The following is an 18231-nucleotide window of genomic DNA, read 5'->3' as shown; positions in this document are numbered from 1 at the left end:
CCAAAAATAAATTACGAATCTCATCACCATTAACTATCACCGACGATAACCAATACAATAGATCACGATAATGACTAAAATTCAAGCTAATCAATACAATAGATCACAACACTGGCCAAAATTCGAGTAGATAGAGAAAAGATAAGGACGAACAAAAAGGAAAAGAAAAATAAGGATCTTTTTATATAGATCCAATACATTATTTTTAGTAAAAGTTTTACTTTTTTAAAAGACATTGTTTTATATCATGTCATAACATCATCAACTATTGCACAAATACCTCAATAATTAAAAAGATAATTATATCTTTAAAATTTTTGAGTTTAAACATGTTATTTGTAAGAGTATTTGAACAAACATTATCAAATGATTAAGAATGTTTTAAACATATATTACCTTATAATCACAAGTAAAAAAAGAACCTCTAACTATTTAAACACAATAAAAATTCAATGATTAAGTTAAAAATTTTAAACTTTAATGACTAAAATAAAAGTGAAGAAAAGTAAAGGGGTGAAGTTTGTAACTTTTCTAATGCCAATATGTAGCAATGCTTGCCAACCCAACCCAAACTTAGAGCAATTATGATACACTACTAATATGATAAAGTCCAAATCTGGTCTAATCCATAAAGATCTCAAAGTCAGAAAGACAACAAATGTTAACAGATGTATTTATGGACATGAGATTCAGAAATCTATAAAATCATAGCAAAAATAAAATAAACGTCAAATATAGGTAAACAAAAGAAACGGGAAAGTGAGAAGAAAATCATAATCCAGCTTAAACAAGTTTATATTAACCAAAAACAGCTCGACAGAAAACTACTTAGACAAGTTCATATTTAATTTCATGGCTCGCAAGTTCATCACAGATCTTCCGGAGGCCACCTTACTTCTTGGACTTCTTGGAACCACTGAATAATCAACATGAGCGGATAATACATCATTTGAACACTGATCATTTTCGGAAAAAAATTTCTCAACAATATACTTACCCAACTGGTTGAGCAGCTGCGGCAGCAGGAGGTGCTGCAGCTGGCTTATCTCCTCCTCCAGGCCCCTGAGGAGATTGAGAGAAAAAATGGAAACCCACATCAAAACATGAGATGAAAAATAATGAGCATGAATCTATTCAACATTATTGACAATAGCATACCGATAAAAAATCATTAAAAAGTAAAAAAGGATAAGAATTATAGAGGACGATAAGAGAACTTCAAAGCAAGGAACATCTATAGTTTCTGTAAAATATAGGAAAACACCAAAAATAAATGGTAAAACCAAATAATAGCGCACACTAGAAAAACTATAACGATACAAAAATTTTACCTGTGCCAATCGTTCCTCCCTCCTAGCAAATTTTCTTTCCCTGCTTGCCTTATTCTTAGCCCTCTTAGCTTCAAACTGGTCAGCCAAAGTCTTTTCTCTGGCCTTCTCAGCCTTAGATTTGTGGATGCTCTCCATGAGCACTCTCTTGTTCTTAAACACATTACCCTTGACTTTCATGTACATGTCATGGTACATATGCTTGTCAATCTTCTTTGATTCCCTGTACTTACGAAGCAAGCGCCTGAGAACACGCATCCTCCTCATCCACAAGATCTTTGTGGGCAACCTTGCCTCCCTTGTACCCTTACGCTTACCTAGAATCAGAATAAGAGTTGAGACCCAATTAGTCAAATTAAATTCAATACATATATTTTACATAATATGCATCACAACTTTAAGATTTGCTAACAAAGATTCCTAGCAGCATAAAAATCTCAATGATACTTCAATTGATTCTTTCCTCATGATTTTGGACATCCTAACTCTAGAAACATGATGAGTAGTCAATAATATGCTCTGATTTCAACATGGTAATTAATGTGCGAGTATGTAAAGTAACCAATTTCAACCAAGAATATGATATGGTGTCAACATGGAATTAACGTGCAAGTATGTAATTAGGTCAACAATTTCAACCGTGTACTCGGCATCTATAAATAACACCAAGTCCATTTAATTCCATGATCAAAATTAGATATCATACCATATCCAGAGTGACGTCCCTTTCTCTTGGCTTCCTTCATGCGACGAGCACGAGATCGAGAGTGAATCTTGGTTGGCTTCCTGATGATAAAACCATCTTTAACCAACTTCCTTATGTTCTGACCTGCAGTTTCCAGTTCATGTACAAAAATGAAGAAAAACAAGCAATTGCAAATATATAAAACCCTTTTGTTTTGCTCAAGTAAAAACAAAATACCCCTAATTCAATCAATTATTTCAGATTTGAATTATAAATAAATAAATGTACATGTATAACAGTAGAGTGAATTAGAAATTAATCCTTTGTTTAATCAAAATAATTTTCATTTGTAAAATACGTGACTGCTTCAGTGGAAATTAATCACTCTCCTGTATACAACGATGAAACAGAAAGGTAATTATTTTATCAGCAATCCATTAAGTTAATTGTTGTATTCACCAGAGAAGTCAATTAGCTAAAAGTGTCATCGTTTTACAACAAAAAAGTTGGATATTGCAAGCAAATTAACAATTGCATAATCACAAACTTAGCCTACATATCCCAAGGCTCATACGTGCTCGTTATATGAAACTTTTCCATTACAAATTAAAAGAAAAACCCATTCCAAAGAACACGCTTCAAACTGAGATTTAAATTACAGACTCCATTCCTGGAAACTAAAGCTTTAGCTTTCATTTTCCTAGTAGCTGATTATATACATAAATAAATGCTCTGAGCTTCAATTCAACCATATATTTGGATACAAATGAAGCTAAAACAAGATCAAATTACATTTAAACATAAAACCGATGATAAGGAAAATGAAAAGGAGTTGAAGCAGTGATAAAAAGAGAGGAGAAAAACGTACGGGAGTTGGCCATGGAGATTTCGTTGACTTCATTTGGATCGAGCCAAACCTTTCCTTTTCCACACTTTAGAACGCTGGCTGAGAGCCGCTTCTGGAGCTTCAGAGAAACCATTTTCTCCCTCTCTTTCTCTTTGGTAGCGGAGAAGGATAAGAAATACGTGATAGCGTCAATTTATATGAGCTCCGCATTAACCCTAGGGTTTGCGACGCCTGGTACTTCTGTTTGGACCGGGTTAGAAGTCGGTTTTTTTTAATTGCACTTTTAATGGACCGGGTTAGCTGTTTGGAACGCCTTAGCCTAAAACCAATTATTTTTGGGCCTAATTTTAGTTAAGAAAAGAACCCATTGGGCTTATCATGCTGAACTAAATACCCAATTATAGATTTAGAAAATCAGCCTAATAATTTCAAAACATTTACATAATATTTGAAAAAAATGGAGAAAAATACTTGTTGATGTTATTTTCATTTTGCAATGGTCACCGGTGAATCTAAAATAGTTGTAATATAAATAAATTAACACATCATACGGTATACATGTTTTAACCTCAACTTCTACAATGCAAGTTGCAAGCACTCTTTTATTCATATATATAACTTTTTATTAAATAAGGAGGAAATATCTTAAATTTATAAAATAATTCTATAAAAATAATAATAATAAGCTAATCATGTAATCTTAAAATTTCTCCTAAAACTATCGAAGTGCACAAACTAAACACACAAGAATTAAAAAATATCATAAAAATAGGGTTAAAAACGGAACAAAACAAATCAAACAAATGATAAATACAAATAACACTTGTCAACAATGAAGGATAAATACTATCAATATTAACGTAAAATTATATATAATGATGATTACTCGTTATTAAATTGATATGATCATAATTCAATCGTAATCTATCTTTAATGACTACAAGCGTCTTATAATATCTAGTCCGAGAAAAAGAAAGTAAAGATAAAATTATATATATAAGTTCTTATTAAATAAAGAGTGGAACCACCTCCCACCGTTCCCTCTATCTATCATGTATAAAATGCTAATGTCGGTAAAACAAATACCAATTAAATTAGTACAATTTTCTAAACGAAATATTCGCTGCTCTTTGCACGTCGTATTTAGATAATTAGATTGTGTATAATGCATGCATGGTTGGTTATTTGGTGCACACCAAATCCATCGTGCACCGTCTCTCCCATTACTGTAATCATTTCTATATCCTAATGGATAAGATTGTCCCTTCTCTTCAGAAAAATATATAAACCCCTTTCGCTATATCCCCTCAAGTAACTATAGCTCGATTCAGCAGTATGGGTCTCTCAAAGCGCCCTGAATTGATGGATTCCATGCAAATTTCTTTCAAAAGAATTGGGATATAGTTGGAGAAAAGTGTGTTCTCTTATCAAGAAGCGCCTTAATGGTGGTCAGATTGAGGAAGCCTTAAATAGAACTAGTCTTGTTTTACTCCCTAAGGTGCCTAAGCCTGAGAGAATAAACCAGTTTAGACCTATAAGTCTTTGCCAAGTAATCTATAAAATAATTACTAAAGTTATTGCCAACCGTCTTAAGCCTATGCTCCCTACTATGATTTCCAACAGTCAAACTAGTTTTATCCCGGGCAGGGTTATTACTTACAATATTATCCTTGCTCAAGAAGTGATCATTCGATGAAGAAGAAGAAAGGTAAAATAGGTTGGTTGGCCATCAAACTAGACCTTGAAAAAGTTTATGACAATTAGAGTGGTCTTTTATTAAAGATGGCATCGAAAGGATAAGGCTGCCAAATAAAATTATTGTGGCAATTATGAACTGCATTACTTTCAGTACTATTCAAATTAATTGGAATGGGGAACTTACTGAACCCTTTCAGCCTTCTAGGGGCATTAGACAGGGAGACCCTCTTTCGTCTTATCTCTTTGTCATCTGCATGGAAAGATTAGCTCAAGAGATTGTTTTAATAGTAAATCAAGGGAGGTGGAAACCTATTAAATTATCTAGAAATGGACCTGACATATCTCACATTTTTTTTGCAAATGACCTCATATTATTTGTGGAAGCAAACAACACTCAAATTGGAATTATCCAGAACACACTCAACAAATTCTGCAATAGCTCGGGACAGAAAGTTAGTCTCGAGAAATCTAATATATACTACTCCGAAAATGTCAATGCCCAGACCATAACCATTATTTCAAATTTGATTGGAATAAAGGAGATTGAGAACCTTGGAAATTACTTGGGAGTTCCCCTACTGCACAACAGAATTAATAAACTAACTTACATCAACATCACTCAAAGAGTGAAGGACAAATTGACAGGGTGGAAACCTAAATCTCTATCACTAGCTGGAAGAATCATTCTTGCCAAGGTTGTCCTCAACTCGATCCCTGCATACACCATGCAATCAATTTTAATCCCCAAAGGAACTTGCAATGAGCTTGAAAGACTTACAAGAAATTTCATTTGGGGAAACTTGAATGAGCAAAAGGGAGTACACCTTGTGAACTGGGATAATCTTTGTAAACCTATTAAAGGAGGGGGTCAAGGGTTAAAAAACCTTAGATTCCAAAATGAGGCTTTCATCTTTAAAATAGCTTACAAACTTACTAACCGAACTAATCTGTTATGGGTACAGGTAATGAGAAGCAAATACAAAATGAAAGAAATTATACCTGAAGAGCTTCAAAAAAGGGGAGGATCACCTCTATGGAATCACATATGTTCTTTGTGGACTAAATTCAAGCAGAACATTTGTTGGAATGTTGGAAATGGTAATCATATTAGCTTCCGGCATGACATATGGCTTGATCATAATGGCCCTCTGTCCAGATTCTGCAACCAACCGTTGGAGGTGGAAAAGGACAAGTCAAAAGTAAAGGAATTGATTAACCAAAATGGTAACTGGGATTTTAACAAACTTACGTTGTTGCTGCAGTCTCAAGCCATTAATATGCTGAAAGCCACTCCCCCTCCAGTGGATGAGAACATTGAAGACTCCCTGGGATGGATTTCCTCGGAGAATAGGGTCTTCACAATCAAATATGTATATAAGTGGATTGCAAATGTTAATAATGATATGGAATATAAGATTTGGGGCATCATAGCAAAGCACAAAAACATTCCCAGAGTCAAAACTTTCCTATGGCTAATTGGAAGAAATAGTATTTTGACTAACTCGGAAAGAGCTCGAAGACATATGACTATGGATGCAAGTTTCCCTATGTGCAATTATGAAGTTGAAGATATTAATCACGTGCTGAGGTATTGCCCTAATTCAATGGCAATCCCCCAGAAGATAGACAGGTTTCTGAACTGCAGACTCAAGGACTGGATCATTGAAAACCTTGAAGAAACTCAGTCACCGTCGCCAAGAATCGCGGGGTGGCCAAGTTTTTTCAGCTCAGTAATCTGGTACATATGAAAGAGAAGAAATCAAATGATTTTCGATCCTGAGATGATTGAAAGGGATTCGATTATTCAGCAAGCTAGTATACTGACCCAAGATTTGCAGAATTTTGATACTACTAATGCTGGAAGTATACAGATCAGAGATAATGCTCGATGCAAATGGCAAAAACCAACAATCAATTACTGCAAAATAAACACAGATGAAACCAAAAGACAGATCAATGGAGAAGATATGTGCGGGGTTGTTGCAAGGGACTACAATGGTAATTGGTGATGAGGTTTTGGGAAAAAGATAGGGATATATTCTATTTTAGAAGCAGAGTTATGGGGAATCCATGAGGGATTACGAATTGCTTGGTTGAGGGGAGAAAGGAGCGTGATTTTAGAAACAGACGACAGTGAAGCTATCAATCTAATAAAGAATAGATCGAGCACACACGGGAAATTTACCATTCTACAACACATTGAGAAAATGCTTAAGAACTGGCTTGAGGTCGTGGGATCAAGTCCCATGGAGGGCATTTCATAATTCAGAAGTCTCTTACGGAAGCTGCTCTCAACCTGGTGTTGGGGGTAGCCTACTATCTTACCTCCCCCTTACCCATATATATGGGAAAAAGGGACAGCCATTTTTGCTTAAGAACTGGCTTGTAGAATTGCATCACGTACCTAGAGAGGCCAATCGAGTCGCCGATTTTGTCTCCAAGAAGATGTGGAAACACCATGAAGATTCTAATTTCTGGAAGAATGCCCTAAAAAAGCTGAGGATATGCTGCTAGTGGATAAAACGGGAAGCTAGGCGGCCATGTACCTTTTTTCAACTAAAAAAAGGCATTTCCGGTGCTCCTATCGACATCTTCAGTCGCCTGCGTGATAAGAATATCAAGTTGTTTACCGTTGGGCCTTTCTTCTTCGTTCCACGGCAAGAGGCTAAATCAATCCCCGATGGATATTGAAATAAAGCATACAAGGAAAGAATCATTTTTGTTTAAGTTGTTATCTTTTACTTGAACATGAAAATTGGGAATCATCTTCTACAGCTTGCGTAAACGTATCAAGAAACATAAAGAGAACTGCCAAACTGCAACTAATTGAAGTGTAATCTCAATACCTCAGGCTCATACATATTATTTATATTGGAGAGAACAAGCAAATACAAGGCTAATGCTTGTTTATTTCAGCTTTCATTTCCTTAAGTTTGAATATTTTGATAATTTCAAAAAAAAAAATTGTAGCTTTGATAGTCGTGCAGTTGCACCGTTGTTTCCTTTAAGCTTGTCTATTTCGGTCTCCATCTTTTTGGATTTTCTAATGTGGTCTCAGTTGCTTGGATTTCCTTCTTAGATGATAACTTGTATCAGCGACATTCTCTTGGGTTACGTATCGTCTTACGAGGTGAAAACTATGGAATCTCAGCAAACCTCCGGGCGTGAAGCAAATTAAGATTCTATTTAGCCTCCCAACGAAATAATCTATGCTTCAAGCTCCCATCTTCCCCTCTTCAAGAAGAGTATCCCTTTGCGAGAGATTAAAGCCAAGAATACAAAACCAAAAATATTGAACCAATTAGTCTTCAAGAAAATAAACATGGAGAAGCGCAAGAGGGATGGTGCTGGTACCAGCAGAATGGAAAGGGTTGCTGTGTTGGGTGGAACCTTGGCTATTGCAAGCCTGGTGGGGAAAGATTACAATTTTTTTACGGAGAGAATCAATTTGGCAGAAGATGGAAAGGAAAGCCATATCAAAATTCACTGTGAGTATTTCATTGATATGGTTCCACCAAGTTCTACATGCGAAACTCTTGATTGTATGATTATATGAACTGTTAAGTTGCATTTGCGAATTTCTTAGACTATCGCTTGCATGTTTCTTTTGTAAATAATGTAATTTGGATGATCATTTATTTGCAGTTCCACAAACAATGGTGCATCGGATATTGTTATCCTAGAGATTGCAATAAATGATAGAGAGCAAGAAACAATTGGACTAACTGGTGGTTACGGTGATGTTGACCAGAGTTCTCGATCAGAAACTGAGCATGGTGCAATGAACGTGCTCGAGAATGAGAGCGATGATACTTTGGTGATGGAAAACATTGACATACTGGATGGGGAAGTCGGTACAGATGTAGAACGGTCGACGGTTGAAGAGTGTACACTGCAAGAACCATCTTTGTCATTATCAGAAGACAGATCATCATTTTCAGCGGTGGAAGATGATGCAGAAGAAAATCCACTCATTCAATCGTCGTTTTCAACGCAAGAAGAAGATGGTGAAGAAAGACATTCGCCAAGGCCGTTGTCATTTTCAACCGTAGAAGAAGAACAAGAAGATTATGATGATGATGATGATAAGGAGGAGGGGGAGGAGTATGAAGACGAGGATTCACCAATGGAATCACCACTTTCAGAAGAAGAAGAAGAAGAAGATGGTGTTGGTGTTGGTGGTGATGATGATTCACCATTGCAATCATCAACTTCAACAGAAGAAGAAGAAGAAAAAGATTATTATTATGATGATGATGAGGAGGAGGAGGAGGAGGATGGTGGTGGAGAGGATGATGAAGAAGAAGATTCACCGATGGAATCACCATTTTCAGAAGAAGAAGAAGATGTTGATGGCGGTGGTAATGATTCACCATTACAATCATCAGCTTCAACAGAAGAAGACGAAGAATATTCACCAATGCTATCAAGACTTTCAGAGGAGGAAGAAGAAGACTCACCGCGGCAATCATCATCATTTTCAACAGGGGAAGAAGATGAAGAAGAATATTCACGAGTGCAATCATTTGTTTCAACGGAAGATGAATATTCGCCAACGCGATCAACATTTTCAGAAGCAGAAGAAGAAGTTACAGAAACAGAAGAAGACAGCTCAGAAGGGACATGGAGCTCTTCCCCAGAATCTACTATGGAGCGAATTACGCAAGCAAAATAGATTAATAAGCCTTCCACTATCTGTAAACAAATTCCAGGAAAAAGACACAACAGCAGATAAATCATCACTTGGCTAAATTTTAATTTCAAAATAAATTAATATCCTTTTCAATTTTGCATAAACGTATCATTAATTAAATGAAACTTCAAACTTATAATTTCTAATTTTTACAACAAGTAATTGACTACGACATTTTAAAGTGCTAATCATTCTCTACACGTATGAACGTCGAACTCTCCTAAACTAAAAAACCAATATTTATGTAAAAACTGAAAGTTATATCTTGGTCTTAATTTTTAAACTTAAATATTTAAGTTTCAAAAATGAAACTTAGAATCATGTATCTATGTAATATTTATGTTTTATATCTAAAAATAATTCAAAAATAGGCGATTTTTTTGATATATCATCGGTGACCGGTAATATTATCGATCTAACACCGGTCAACTATATTTCTCGATCTAACACCCTTAGCAGTAAAGCGCGCCCACTGCACCGCGCTATACGATGATTTGGCGCCACGTGGGGTATAGCGCGCCCCCTGTACCGCGCTATACGGTGAGCTGGCGCCACGTAGGTATAGCGTGCCCCTTGCACCACGCTATACCTGTATATTTGATACGTGGGGTATAGCGCGGAGCAGGGGTCGCGCTATACCCCTAATCACCGACCCATCCTCCCTATAAATACCTCATCCTCAATAACTTTTATCACACCAAATTCTCTAAATTTCTCTCAAATACTCACTTTTTAAGGTATATTTTATAATATTTTTACTATTATGTTTTTACTTTATTTAATATTTTACTAATATAATTTTTTTGCATATATATAATGGAAGGCAGTCTACTTCGCTCAGATGGAAATCATATATCTCTACACTTTACTGATACGGTAACATTTTAACGTTTTAATTTAATTTAAATTATTAGTAATATTTAGTTGATTTATTTAATGTATGATTATTAGATTAAGAATTAAATATCTCGACACTTTGTTGATACGGTAACATTTTAACGGTTTAATTTAATTTAAATTATTATTAATAATTAGTTGATTCATTTAATGCATGATTATTAGATTAAGAATTAATTTTTGTAATTATTTATTTTTAGGAGAAGGATCGTGTATTAGATCCTTTTATTGGGAATCTTAAGTTAGTGATACACAGCTGTGTCTTGCCGTATTTAGTAGAGGTTGGATTCGGTTACATAGGTAGATATCAGGGTCAATGTAAGATAGAGTCAGGCCTGATTTCTGCCTAGTAGAGCAGTGGAGGCCGGAGACCCACACATTCCATCTTCCGTGCGGAGAGTGCACAATCACACTTGAGGATGTGATAACGGGGATAGCTTCCGGTTCTTGGACTGCTTTGTGTCGGGATAGTCTAGGACGTGTCCCAGAAAATTTTATCGGAGGTAGGATACCGTTAAATTGTTTAGATGCTAATTTTCGGGAGTTGAGCGCAGACGCATCTAAGGATGAGGTTAAGATGTATGCACGGGCATGCATACTGCAGCTGATAGGAGGGTTGCTGATGCCGGATAAATCGCGCAACCTAGTTCACTGCATGTGGTTGCGACATCTTAGCGACTTTCGTCTCGCCGGATCATTCAGTTGGGGCTCGGCAGTTTTGGCTTTGCTTCAGAGAGATGTGTGGAGCCACTGACTACAGGCGTAATGCTATCGGCGGATGTCTCCTGCTGCTGCAGTCTTGACCATGGTATCGATTGCCCTTTTTATATCCCGTTGTGAAGAACCCATTCATATTTCCACTACTTCTGAGGTAATTATAAAACTGATTTTGTATATTAATAATTTTATACAGCGTATAACAAATTTTTTCCCTTGAATAGGTGGTCTACTGATAGAAAAATCATCACGAGCTACCTAATGATTTAGAAAAGATTAGGGTGCTTAATCGATCAGAAAGCTGGCACACAGGTATGAATTTTAATGTTTAAAAATCGATTTTAGATTATAGTTATATAATTAGATTATTATTTTGATAAAAATTATATATTTTTTGTTTTAGTTTGAATGGGTGTCATATTCTACTGATGATGTGAGTGCGGTGATCCCACCTGAGTTGAGGGGTCCATTAGATATTTGGATGGCGATGGTCCCTCTGATTGTTATGCGACCATCGAGTGGCACTCCACTGATCGCGTGCTTCGACAGTTTGGTTGTTTTCAACCAATTTCGGAAGCATCTCGCAATATGGACGAGTTGCATAGCTTAGATAGACGCGGCAAGACAGATACAGATTGCTGGTGACGTGCACCCTTTAAGGTTGAATTGATTGCCTCTGCCAAGTTGGTTGTCATGTGTCCATATCGATATCCACCATCATATGCGTTCGTCCACATTTCTTTATCGATGAGGCTGATGTAATCATATCCTTCCTCGTTCTTCTCCCGCAACTCTTGAAACATTGATTCAAACGTTCGAGGAAGTAGTTCGTAACCTGATCAAAAAATATATAACTTACTAACTTGCTGTCTTTGCAAAATTAAAACGATCGAAAGAAAACAAACTTGCTAAGTTTCACTTACCTATGCGCACAATTAATTGACGCTCATCATTCTTCTTGTACCTTCCACGGTAGTTCGCGGCAATGTGTCGAAGACAATACCTATGTTGGACAAAGAGTGGTTGCCACATTGGACCCAAAGACTCCATTGCTGCTTTGATCTCAGCTCAGCGATCTAAAATGACACATATGTTTTCCCTCGTGATAACATGTGCCCGTAAATTTCGGAGGAAAAAAGCCCAAGAAGCTGTATCTTCTCATTCGACAAGAGCAAAAGAAACTGGAAGAATGTTGCGATTGCCATCTTGGACAACTGCCAATAATAAAACTTGCTTGTATTTTCCATACAAGAAAGTCCCGTCGATCTGGACCACAGGCTTGTAGTATTTGACAACATTAACGCACTCTGGGTAACTCCAAAAAACCTGGTAGAATTGGCATCGATCGCGAAGAACTCGATTATTATGGTATGCATAGGAGGTTTCGAAGTCCACAATTGTCACAGGATTCAACGTTCGCACCAGCCTAAACCAACCTGGAAGTTCGTTGTAAAATGCATCCCATTCGCCATGAAGTTTGACAATGGCATTTTGTTTTGTCAACCAAGCTTTTTTATAGGAGACAGTGTACCCATACTGCGATTGTATAGCTGAAATCAACATTGCAACAGCTATATGAGAGCTTGCTTTGACCATGGGCATGATGGCTTGGCATATCACTTCAGAGTCCAAGTTGGGATGATCTTGGTTGACCCCTCCAACGCAACATGTGTGAGGACCATTGTATACTGTTAGTTCCCATCTATTGTTTTTCCTCTTCCTTTTCGATACGCGAACCATCCAATTGCATCCGTTTTCACGCTGGGCACAGTAGCATACATATTTTTTGGTCGTGGAGCGGTCTACTCTGGACTGAACAGAATTACGGATATTGTAATTTTTGATAGCCATCATCGCTTCTTCTTTGCTTGAAAACTCCATGCCTAAAGATAACTCACCATTATTTATTGATGAGTAATACCCATAGTCACTGAGATGAGCATATCCGCAAATTCTGGCCCGTACATTGCACCATAATAAGCTTCATACATGTGTGCAGGAGGGTCAGTTTGTGTCATATTTCCTGGAACTTCATCATCATCGGAGTTGAATTGCGGTGATTCTGGGTCAATAAATAGTCCAGTCTCAGCACCATCCGCACCAGGCTCACGAAGCGGTTCTTCTGGTGGATATGATGGTTCCTCCATGCTCTCCACATTTAGGTCGAAGAACCCACTACTTGCACGCCTTCCCCTTGAACTGGAAGGCATATCGACATTGAGATTGAAAAAGCTCGCAGTCGAATGCCTCCCCCTAGAGCTTGAAGCCATCGCGTCAAATGAAAACTGCACAGATGGTTGCGTCGATGGCATCTCCATATTAAGGTCAAAGGGATTTGCAGATGAATGCCTTCCCCTTGAACTAGACGCGATGTTGCCATACGGATTGTTTGTCGACCTACCTCGGTACATATCGTAAGGAGTTGCGGATGAATGTCTCCCTATTATGGCATTAAAATCATTACACATTACTGTCGTCAGGCTGTCAACTTGATCAACTTGTTCAGTCAGCCCATAGTGGGAGCTTAATGATTGACCCCGAACAACACGCACTTGAACAAAATATACATACATCTCAATAGCGGCGTCTGAATAATTACTTTGAGCTTCAACTATCATTTCAACATCATCATTGTTCGAAAGTTCGAACGTTGTATAAGTTAATGGCAACAATGATGTTGGAAATCTATACTGCAACGACGACACTCTTCTACTACTTCCAACATGAATCTTCCTCGAAATCTTCGATATCAGCTCCTCAAGAGTTATGTTTCTCTTGAATGATATTTTAATACGCTCATTTGATATGAAAACAACGCCGGTTTCATCTTCTCGAATTTCACCATCATAATAAACAATAGCTAAAAGTCGCGCCATTATTTGAGTTTAAAAGTGCGGCACTATTATATCTGCAAAAATAAATAAATGAAACAAACCTGATTTAATAAATTATATATGAACGAACATATAACACAATAAAATTTTTACACATCAACGTAAATAAATTAAATAATATAATTTAATATTATTACTTGCACCGCAAAACTATTTCGACGTATGCTCCCGCTTTCCAATTTTACAAATACAAAAATTAATTGAAAATAATTAGTATACTATTTTTTCAAATAATCATAATAAACAATAAATATAATAAAAAATTATAACAAAATTACCTTATAACGAAAAATCGCACGAACTTCTAAATAAAATATGAGAATATTGCCAGAATTATTGACTCGTTGATGGAATTGTTGTATTAATTTATAAGTTGAGAGGAGAGATGTGAGAAATTAACCGGAGGAGAATGGTATTTATAGCGAGGAAAGTTATACAAAATGCGGTACATGCCCCGTGCTATATAAAATTATGTCAGGAGTAAATGTATGTCGCAGTACCTGTCCCACGCTATATAAAATTATGTAGTAAAGGTATAGTGTGGTACCTGATCCGCGCTATACCCATACGTGACGTATAGCGCGGTGCAGGGGGTGCGCTATACTCACGTGGCGCCAGCTCACCGTATAACGCGGTGCAGAAGGCTCGCTTTACTGTTAAGGATGTTAGATCAGAAAATATAATCTGATCGGTGTTAGATCGATAATATTACCGATCACCGGTGATATATCGAGAAAATCACCTCAAAAATATCCTTAAATAAACAATGAAAACAAAAATAACCAATGGTTAGAACATTAATTTAATATATTTTTATCATAATATAATACTCTTCGAATAATGTGAAAATGCTGCCATTTTATCTAATTAGGTTTGGTTCCTCCAACCAGCTCTAATTACCAACTACTTGGAAGGTTTGTCCAGTAGACTAATCTTAGCTCAGTTCTGACAGTCTCTGAAAAGGACCAGCTTTTTCTATACCACTGATTAACAATGTCGATCACGTGTAGCTCTTTGTTCGTACCAATTTTTTGCTTTTATCCCTATCAGGCTATCACTTTTCCCCCTACAACATTTTTTCAACGGTCAAATATCGTTTTCCCATTAAAGCTACAACGGTATAATATTCAATATCTGCATGCAATGCAACATTATCCACTATTACATTAATGGTCCCAACTAAAACACATCTAGTACAAGAGAGGTGTAACAGTTGTGCAAGTAGAGAAGACAAATTACAAGCTCCAAAAGAACATAAAGAAAGCATGGGAAAGGAGAAAAAGCAAATCCCCAAAACGGACTATTACTTGTTCGAGCCCAAAATTCTTATAGCTTGAGCTTTGCCGTTACAAATAAACGCCGTTCTTGGCACGCCATTAATACCAAAGGCTAAAAACTGTTTATAGATAAAAACAAACACAACCCCGTTCATCCTTGACAATTGTGCTTCAGCCTTCAAGGTTTGGACCCCCATTTGCCTCGACGCTTTGTGCACTTCCCGGAGGACTACTACTATAACTTTTTAACACTTTTTAAATTAATTAAAAAGAAAACATTACGGATACCTAAATATGTTAAAGTTGCAGATAACCCTGAAAAGGGGTAGTGGTGGAGACTATTGGGTCCCTTAAAGCTGACCAAAAGAGTGAGCAAGGTAAGCTAACGCTCCTACAAGGGGTGCATTGATGTATGTTGCTGGTTCTGATTGCTCATAATCAGACCGTTGGTCTGGAAACCTGTCGTGCTGGTCTGGACCACCAATGACTGCACCTACCAGAATGTTGGGGTTGGGAGATTGAGACTTCATGAAACTAAAGCCTGCGGAGCATTGGATCTTGGCTGGGTGATTTGCAACCGATGGCAAAGATGAGCCCCTATGGTGTATCCTTTGCGGGTACCTTGGACCGTATCCTACCATGTAGGACATCTTTAACGGGTTGTCCCCTAGCAGATAGTCCACCTGATAATTAACATATTTATGAAAGTCGGTTACAAGTTCAAAAAAATATAAACTCAAAAAAGAAAATGAACCAACAATGACCTGTTTCTTGGCAATGGTTCGGAGCCTTTTCGGGGTGACCCTGATGCCACCGCAGTTAACAACCTGGTGGGCTGATGTTAAGTACTTGGCATAGGTGAGAAGCAGGAATGAAGTGGAGGTAACATACTGCATGTTGCTGTCACTCATCTTAAACAAGAGCCCACCTTTTTATAGCAAGAAAAAACATTAAAGAAGAAAAAGATTGGCATTTTACATCTATTCGAGAAAGCTATATGGGAAGTAGGGACCTGGAGTGTATTGAGATGAAGAGAATGGGGCTCCTGGTATGATGGAGCAAATGAAATTATCTGCGTGTCCCTTGTAATCATGGAGAGATTTCAGTCTCTGGACAAGGAATGCCTGAAAGTTCAAGGACCACACGAATCAATTTAACTTTAATGACGAGGAACGTGATAAGAAAAGGACAAGAAAGGAAAGAAATAGAACCTTGGAAAGAAGAATCCTTGCTCCGACATGTTTGTTATCCCATCCGAAAGTGTTGTCGAACTCTGCAGCTCCAAGTATCTGCCCATTTACCTGAATGTAGCTTAGGTAGGTAGGGTTCTTGGTGGCTCGGTGTAGCCAAGCAGCCCCCCACAACAATTCATCCTAGCATTAAGCAGAGAAATAACTTAGGTTGGCGTACACTCACATTACCTCCAGCAAACAACACTTAAAACATCAAATCTTGAGTAACATTAACGCACCTGATAACCAGAATAAGAGCAATAGAACGGGCATACATTCTTTTTCAACCCATTGCTATAGGGGCCTCTGTACTTATCAGCAAACTGAAACACCTGTTACTCAGGGACAACGAAAATTTTCAATTTCCTGAGGAAATTTAGAACAGAGCAGGAATCATTTCACAAATGTTTTGTAGGAATGTATGATATTTTTTACCCTGATAGCCCTCCTAGCCAAAAGCTTGGAGTAAGTGGGGTCACTTCTTCTGAAGACCAAAGAGGCAGCTGCTAGAGCAGCAGCAGTTTCCCCAGCTACATCAGAACCGGGAGTGTTTTTGTCTACTTTGAAAACACTTCTCGGAGTGTCCATATCTTCTGGTCTTTCCCAGCAAGAATGGTCCTTGTTTGCATCACCAACCTACAAAAAAACCCAGAGCCAATATTAGATCCCCTGTTTTCTGCTTTAAAATTTTCCTTCCACATTGTTTGCAAAACAAAGTAGAAATTTTGAAGAGTTGGTGTACCTGAACATAAATGGTGTCTGGATGTGCAGTAGCTTTAAGCAAGTAATCAGTAGCCCAACGGATGGCTTGTTTTGCATTTTGTAACTCTCCTTTCATCAGCCCACCAAACTCAAGCACACTCCAGGAAAGCATGGTGGTGGTGAAGGCCATTGGGAACCCGAACTTCACATTATCTCCAGCATCATAGTATCCTCCCACCAAATCAACCTGCATTTTCATATTTCACACTCAAAATTTCACACGACAACCCAACCTGAAAATGAAACCAATAAAACATGCAAAGAAACAGACTATTTAAAAGTAAATGAGAGTATGGCTTTGCGTATTTACATGCATGGCAGCACCATCTGAGAGGCCAGAGTCTCTTCTCCAAGTAACCCTCTGGTTAGAGGGAAGCTTCCCTGACCTTTGGCCTTCGAAAAATATGATAGATTTGGAAAGTGCATCTCTATAGTTATGCTTGGCAACGCGACTGTGGTGGCGGCGAAAGGGGTTGCCATTACATTGAAGAAAAGAACCAGTGGAACAAGCAAGAACTATTAGAACCAAAGGAGAAAGAGAGAGACCCATATTTTCAGGCTGCCCCAAGTCCCCAACTAACCAATCTGCTGTAAGCCGCAGCGCAGATTACTTCCCTTCGTTGTTTATATAGCAAAAGCTGCTGCCCCTTTACCTTCCCGCTTGGCTACTGGCTACTGGCTACTGGCTACTGGCTACAACTTACAACTTACCACTTCACTCTTTTTGCTCTTTATTTATTTTTTAACAAGTTACCAGTTAGAACAATAATTAGACCCACATTCTCTATCAGGTGCTTAGCATTGTCTCATAAATACGTTGGAAATCTAGTAGAATGTATTATTAAGTTTGATTTAATTTAAAAGTTTTAAAATTGAGTTTGATTTGATTTGAAAATTCATGAGTTTATCACTATAAATCTCAACTCAATAAAAAATTAAAGTTAGACTCGAACACGAAACATTCTCAGTTCGATTGAAGCTTAACCTCTAGATCAAATATGAACTTTAAGTACATTAAATCTATTCAATTTAAGTATTGATCAAACTTTAACCGAATCGATTTTAAACATATTATAATATATCTCGTCTCGTTCACACCTATGCTCATAAATTCTACTCGATATTCCCCCAAGGTTTTTGTGGATTAATTTATTGAGCCATAGATACCCTTTTGAATTCAATGTTCATTTGCCCAAAAATA

The 18231-nt window shown here is 37.4% G+C and overlaps 3 protein-coding genes across 3 annotated transcripts; 1 reads left to right on the top strand and 2 right to left on the bottom strand.

The window, feature by feature from the left end:
* Positions 1-774: 774 nt before the first annotated feature.
* Positions 775-3041, bottom strand: LOC120143719 (60S ribosomal protein L19-3). The gene is made up of 5 exons (XM_039157963.1): positions 2882-3041; positions 2035-2157; positions 1332-1645; positions 998-1062; positions 775-916 (listed from the first exon to the last, which is right to left on the bottom strand). Exons 1-5 carry the CDS (start codon positions 2991-2993, stop codon positions 892-894), a joined length of 639 nt encoding a protein of 212 aa, XP_039013894.1. The 5' UTR covers positions 2994-3041; the 3' UTR covers positions 775-891.
* Positions 3042-7880: 4839 nt separating this feature from the next.
* LOC120143735 (glutamic acid-rich protein-like) lies at positions 7881-9233 on the top strand. The gene is made up of 3 exons (XM_039157973.1): positions 7881-8050; positions 8204-8732; positions 8823-9233. Exons 1-3 carry the CDS (start codon positions 7881-7883, stop codon positions 9231-9233), a joined length of 1110 nt encoding a protein of 369 aa, XP_039013904.1.
* A 5800-nt stretch (positions 9234-15033) lies between these two features.
* Positions 15034-17625, bottom strand: LOC120143751 (endoglucanase 17-like). Its single transcript, XM_039157985.1, has 8 exons — positions 17341-17625; positions 17011-17217; positions 16704-16904; positions 16508-16600; positions 16248-16409; positions 16049-16160; positions 15801-15964; positions 15034-15719 (listed from the first exon to the last, which is right to left on the bottom strand). The coding sequence occupies exons 1-8, from the start codon at positions 17578-17580 to the stop codon at positions 15387-15389; spliced, it is 1512 nt and encodes a 503-aa protein (XP_039013916.1). The 5' UTR covers positions 17581-17625; the 3' UTR covers positions 15034-15386.
* Positions 17626-18231: the final 606 nt, after the last annotated feature.

This window comes from Hibiscus syriacus, unplaced genomic scaffold (genome assembly GCF_006381635.1).
Source record: "Hibiscus syriacus cultivar Baekdansim isolate YM2019G1 unplaced genomic scaffold, ASM638163v2 tig00110863_pilon, whole genome shotgun sequence".
In the NCBI taxonomy this organism is placed as follows: domain Eukaryota; kingdom Viridiplantae; phylum Streptophyta; class Magnoliopsida; order Malvales; family Malvaceae; genus Hibiscus; species Hibiscus syriacus.
This window is presented reverse-complemented; position numbering and strand designations above follow the sequence as displayed.

What these genes read in the sequence shown, in the direction of transcription:
- LOC120143719 (XM_039157963.1), bottom strand. Translation starts at nt 2,993, where the DNA reads ATGGTTTCTCTGAAGCTCCAGAAGCGGCTCTCAGCCAGCGTTCTAAAG. An exon ending in GGGACGTCACTCTGGATATG is followed by an intron (nt 1,646 to 2,034) that starts GTATGATATCTA and finishes TTCTGATTCTAG; the next exon opens with GTAAGCGTAAGGGTACAAGG. An exon ending in GGGAGGAACGATTGGCACAG is followed by an intron (nt 1,063 to 1,331) that starts GTAAAATTTTTG and finishes CAATCTCCTCAG; the next exon opens with GGGCCTGGAGGAGGAGATAA.
- LOC120143735 (XM_039157973.1), top strand. Translation starts at nt 7,881, where the DNA reads ATGGAGAAGCGCAAGAGGGATGGTGCTGGTACCAGCAGAATGGAAAGG. An exon ending in CATATCAAAATTCACTGTGA is followed by an intron (nt 8,051 to 8,203) that starts GTATTTCATTGA and finishes ATTTATTTGCAG; the next exon opens with TTCCACAAACAATGGTGCAT. An exon ending in AAGAAGAAGATGGTGTTGGT is followed by an intron (nt 8,733 to 8,822) that starts GTTGGTGGTGAT and finishes GATGATGAGGAG; the next exon opens with GAGGAGGAGGAGGATGGTGG.
- LOC120143751 (XM_039157985.1), bottom strand. Translation starts at nt 17,580, where the DNA reads ATGGGTCTCTCTCTTTCTCCTTTGGTTCTAATAGTTCTTGCTTGTTCC. An exon ending in GCTCTTATTCTGGTTATCAG is followed by an intron (nt 16,410 to 16,507) that starts GTGCGTTAATGT and finishes GCTTAATGCTAG; the next exon opens with GATGAATTGTTGTGGGGGGC. An exon ending in CAAGGATTCTTCTTTCCAAG is followed by an intron (nt 16,161 to 16,247) that starts GTTCTATTTCTT and finishes TTGAACTTTCAG; the next exon opens with GCATTCCTTGTCCAGAGACT.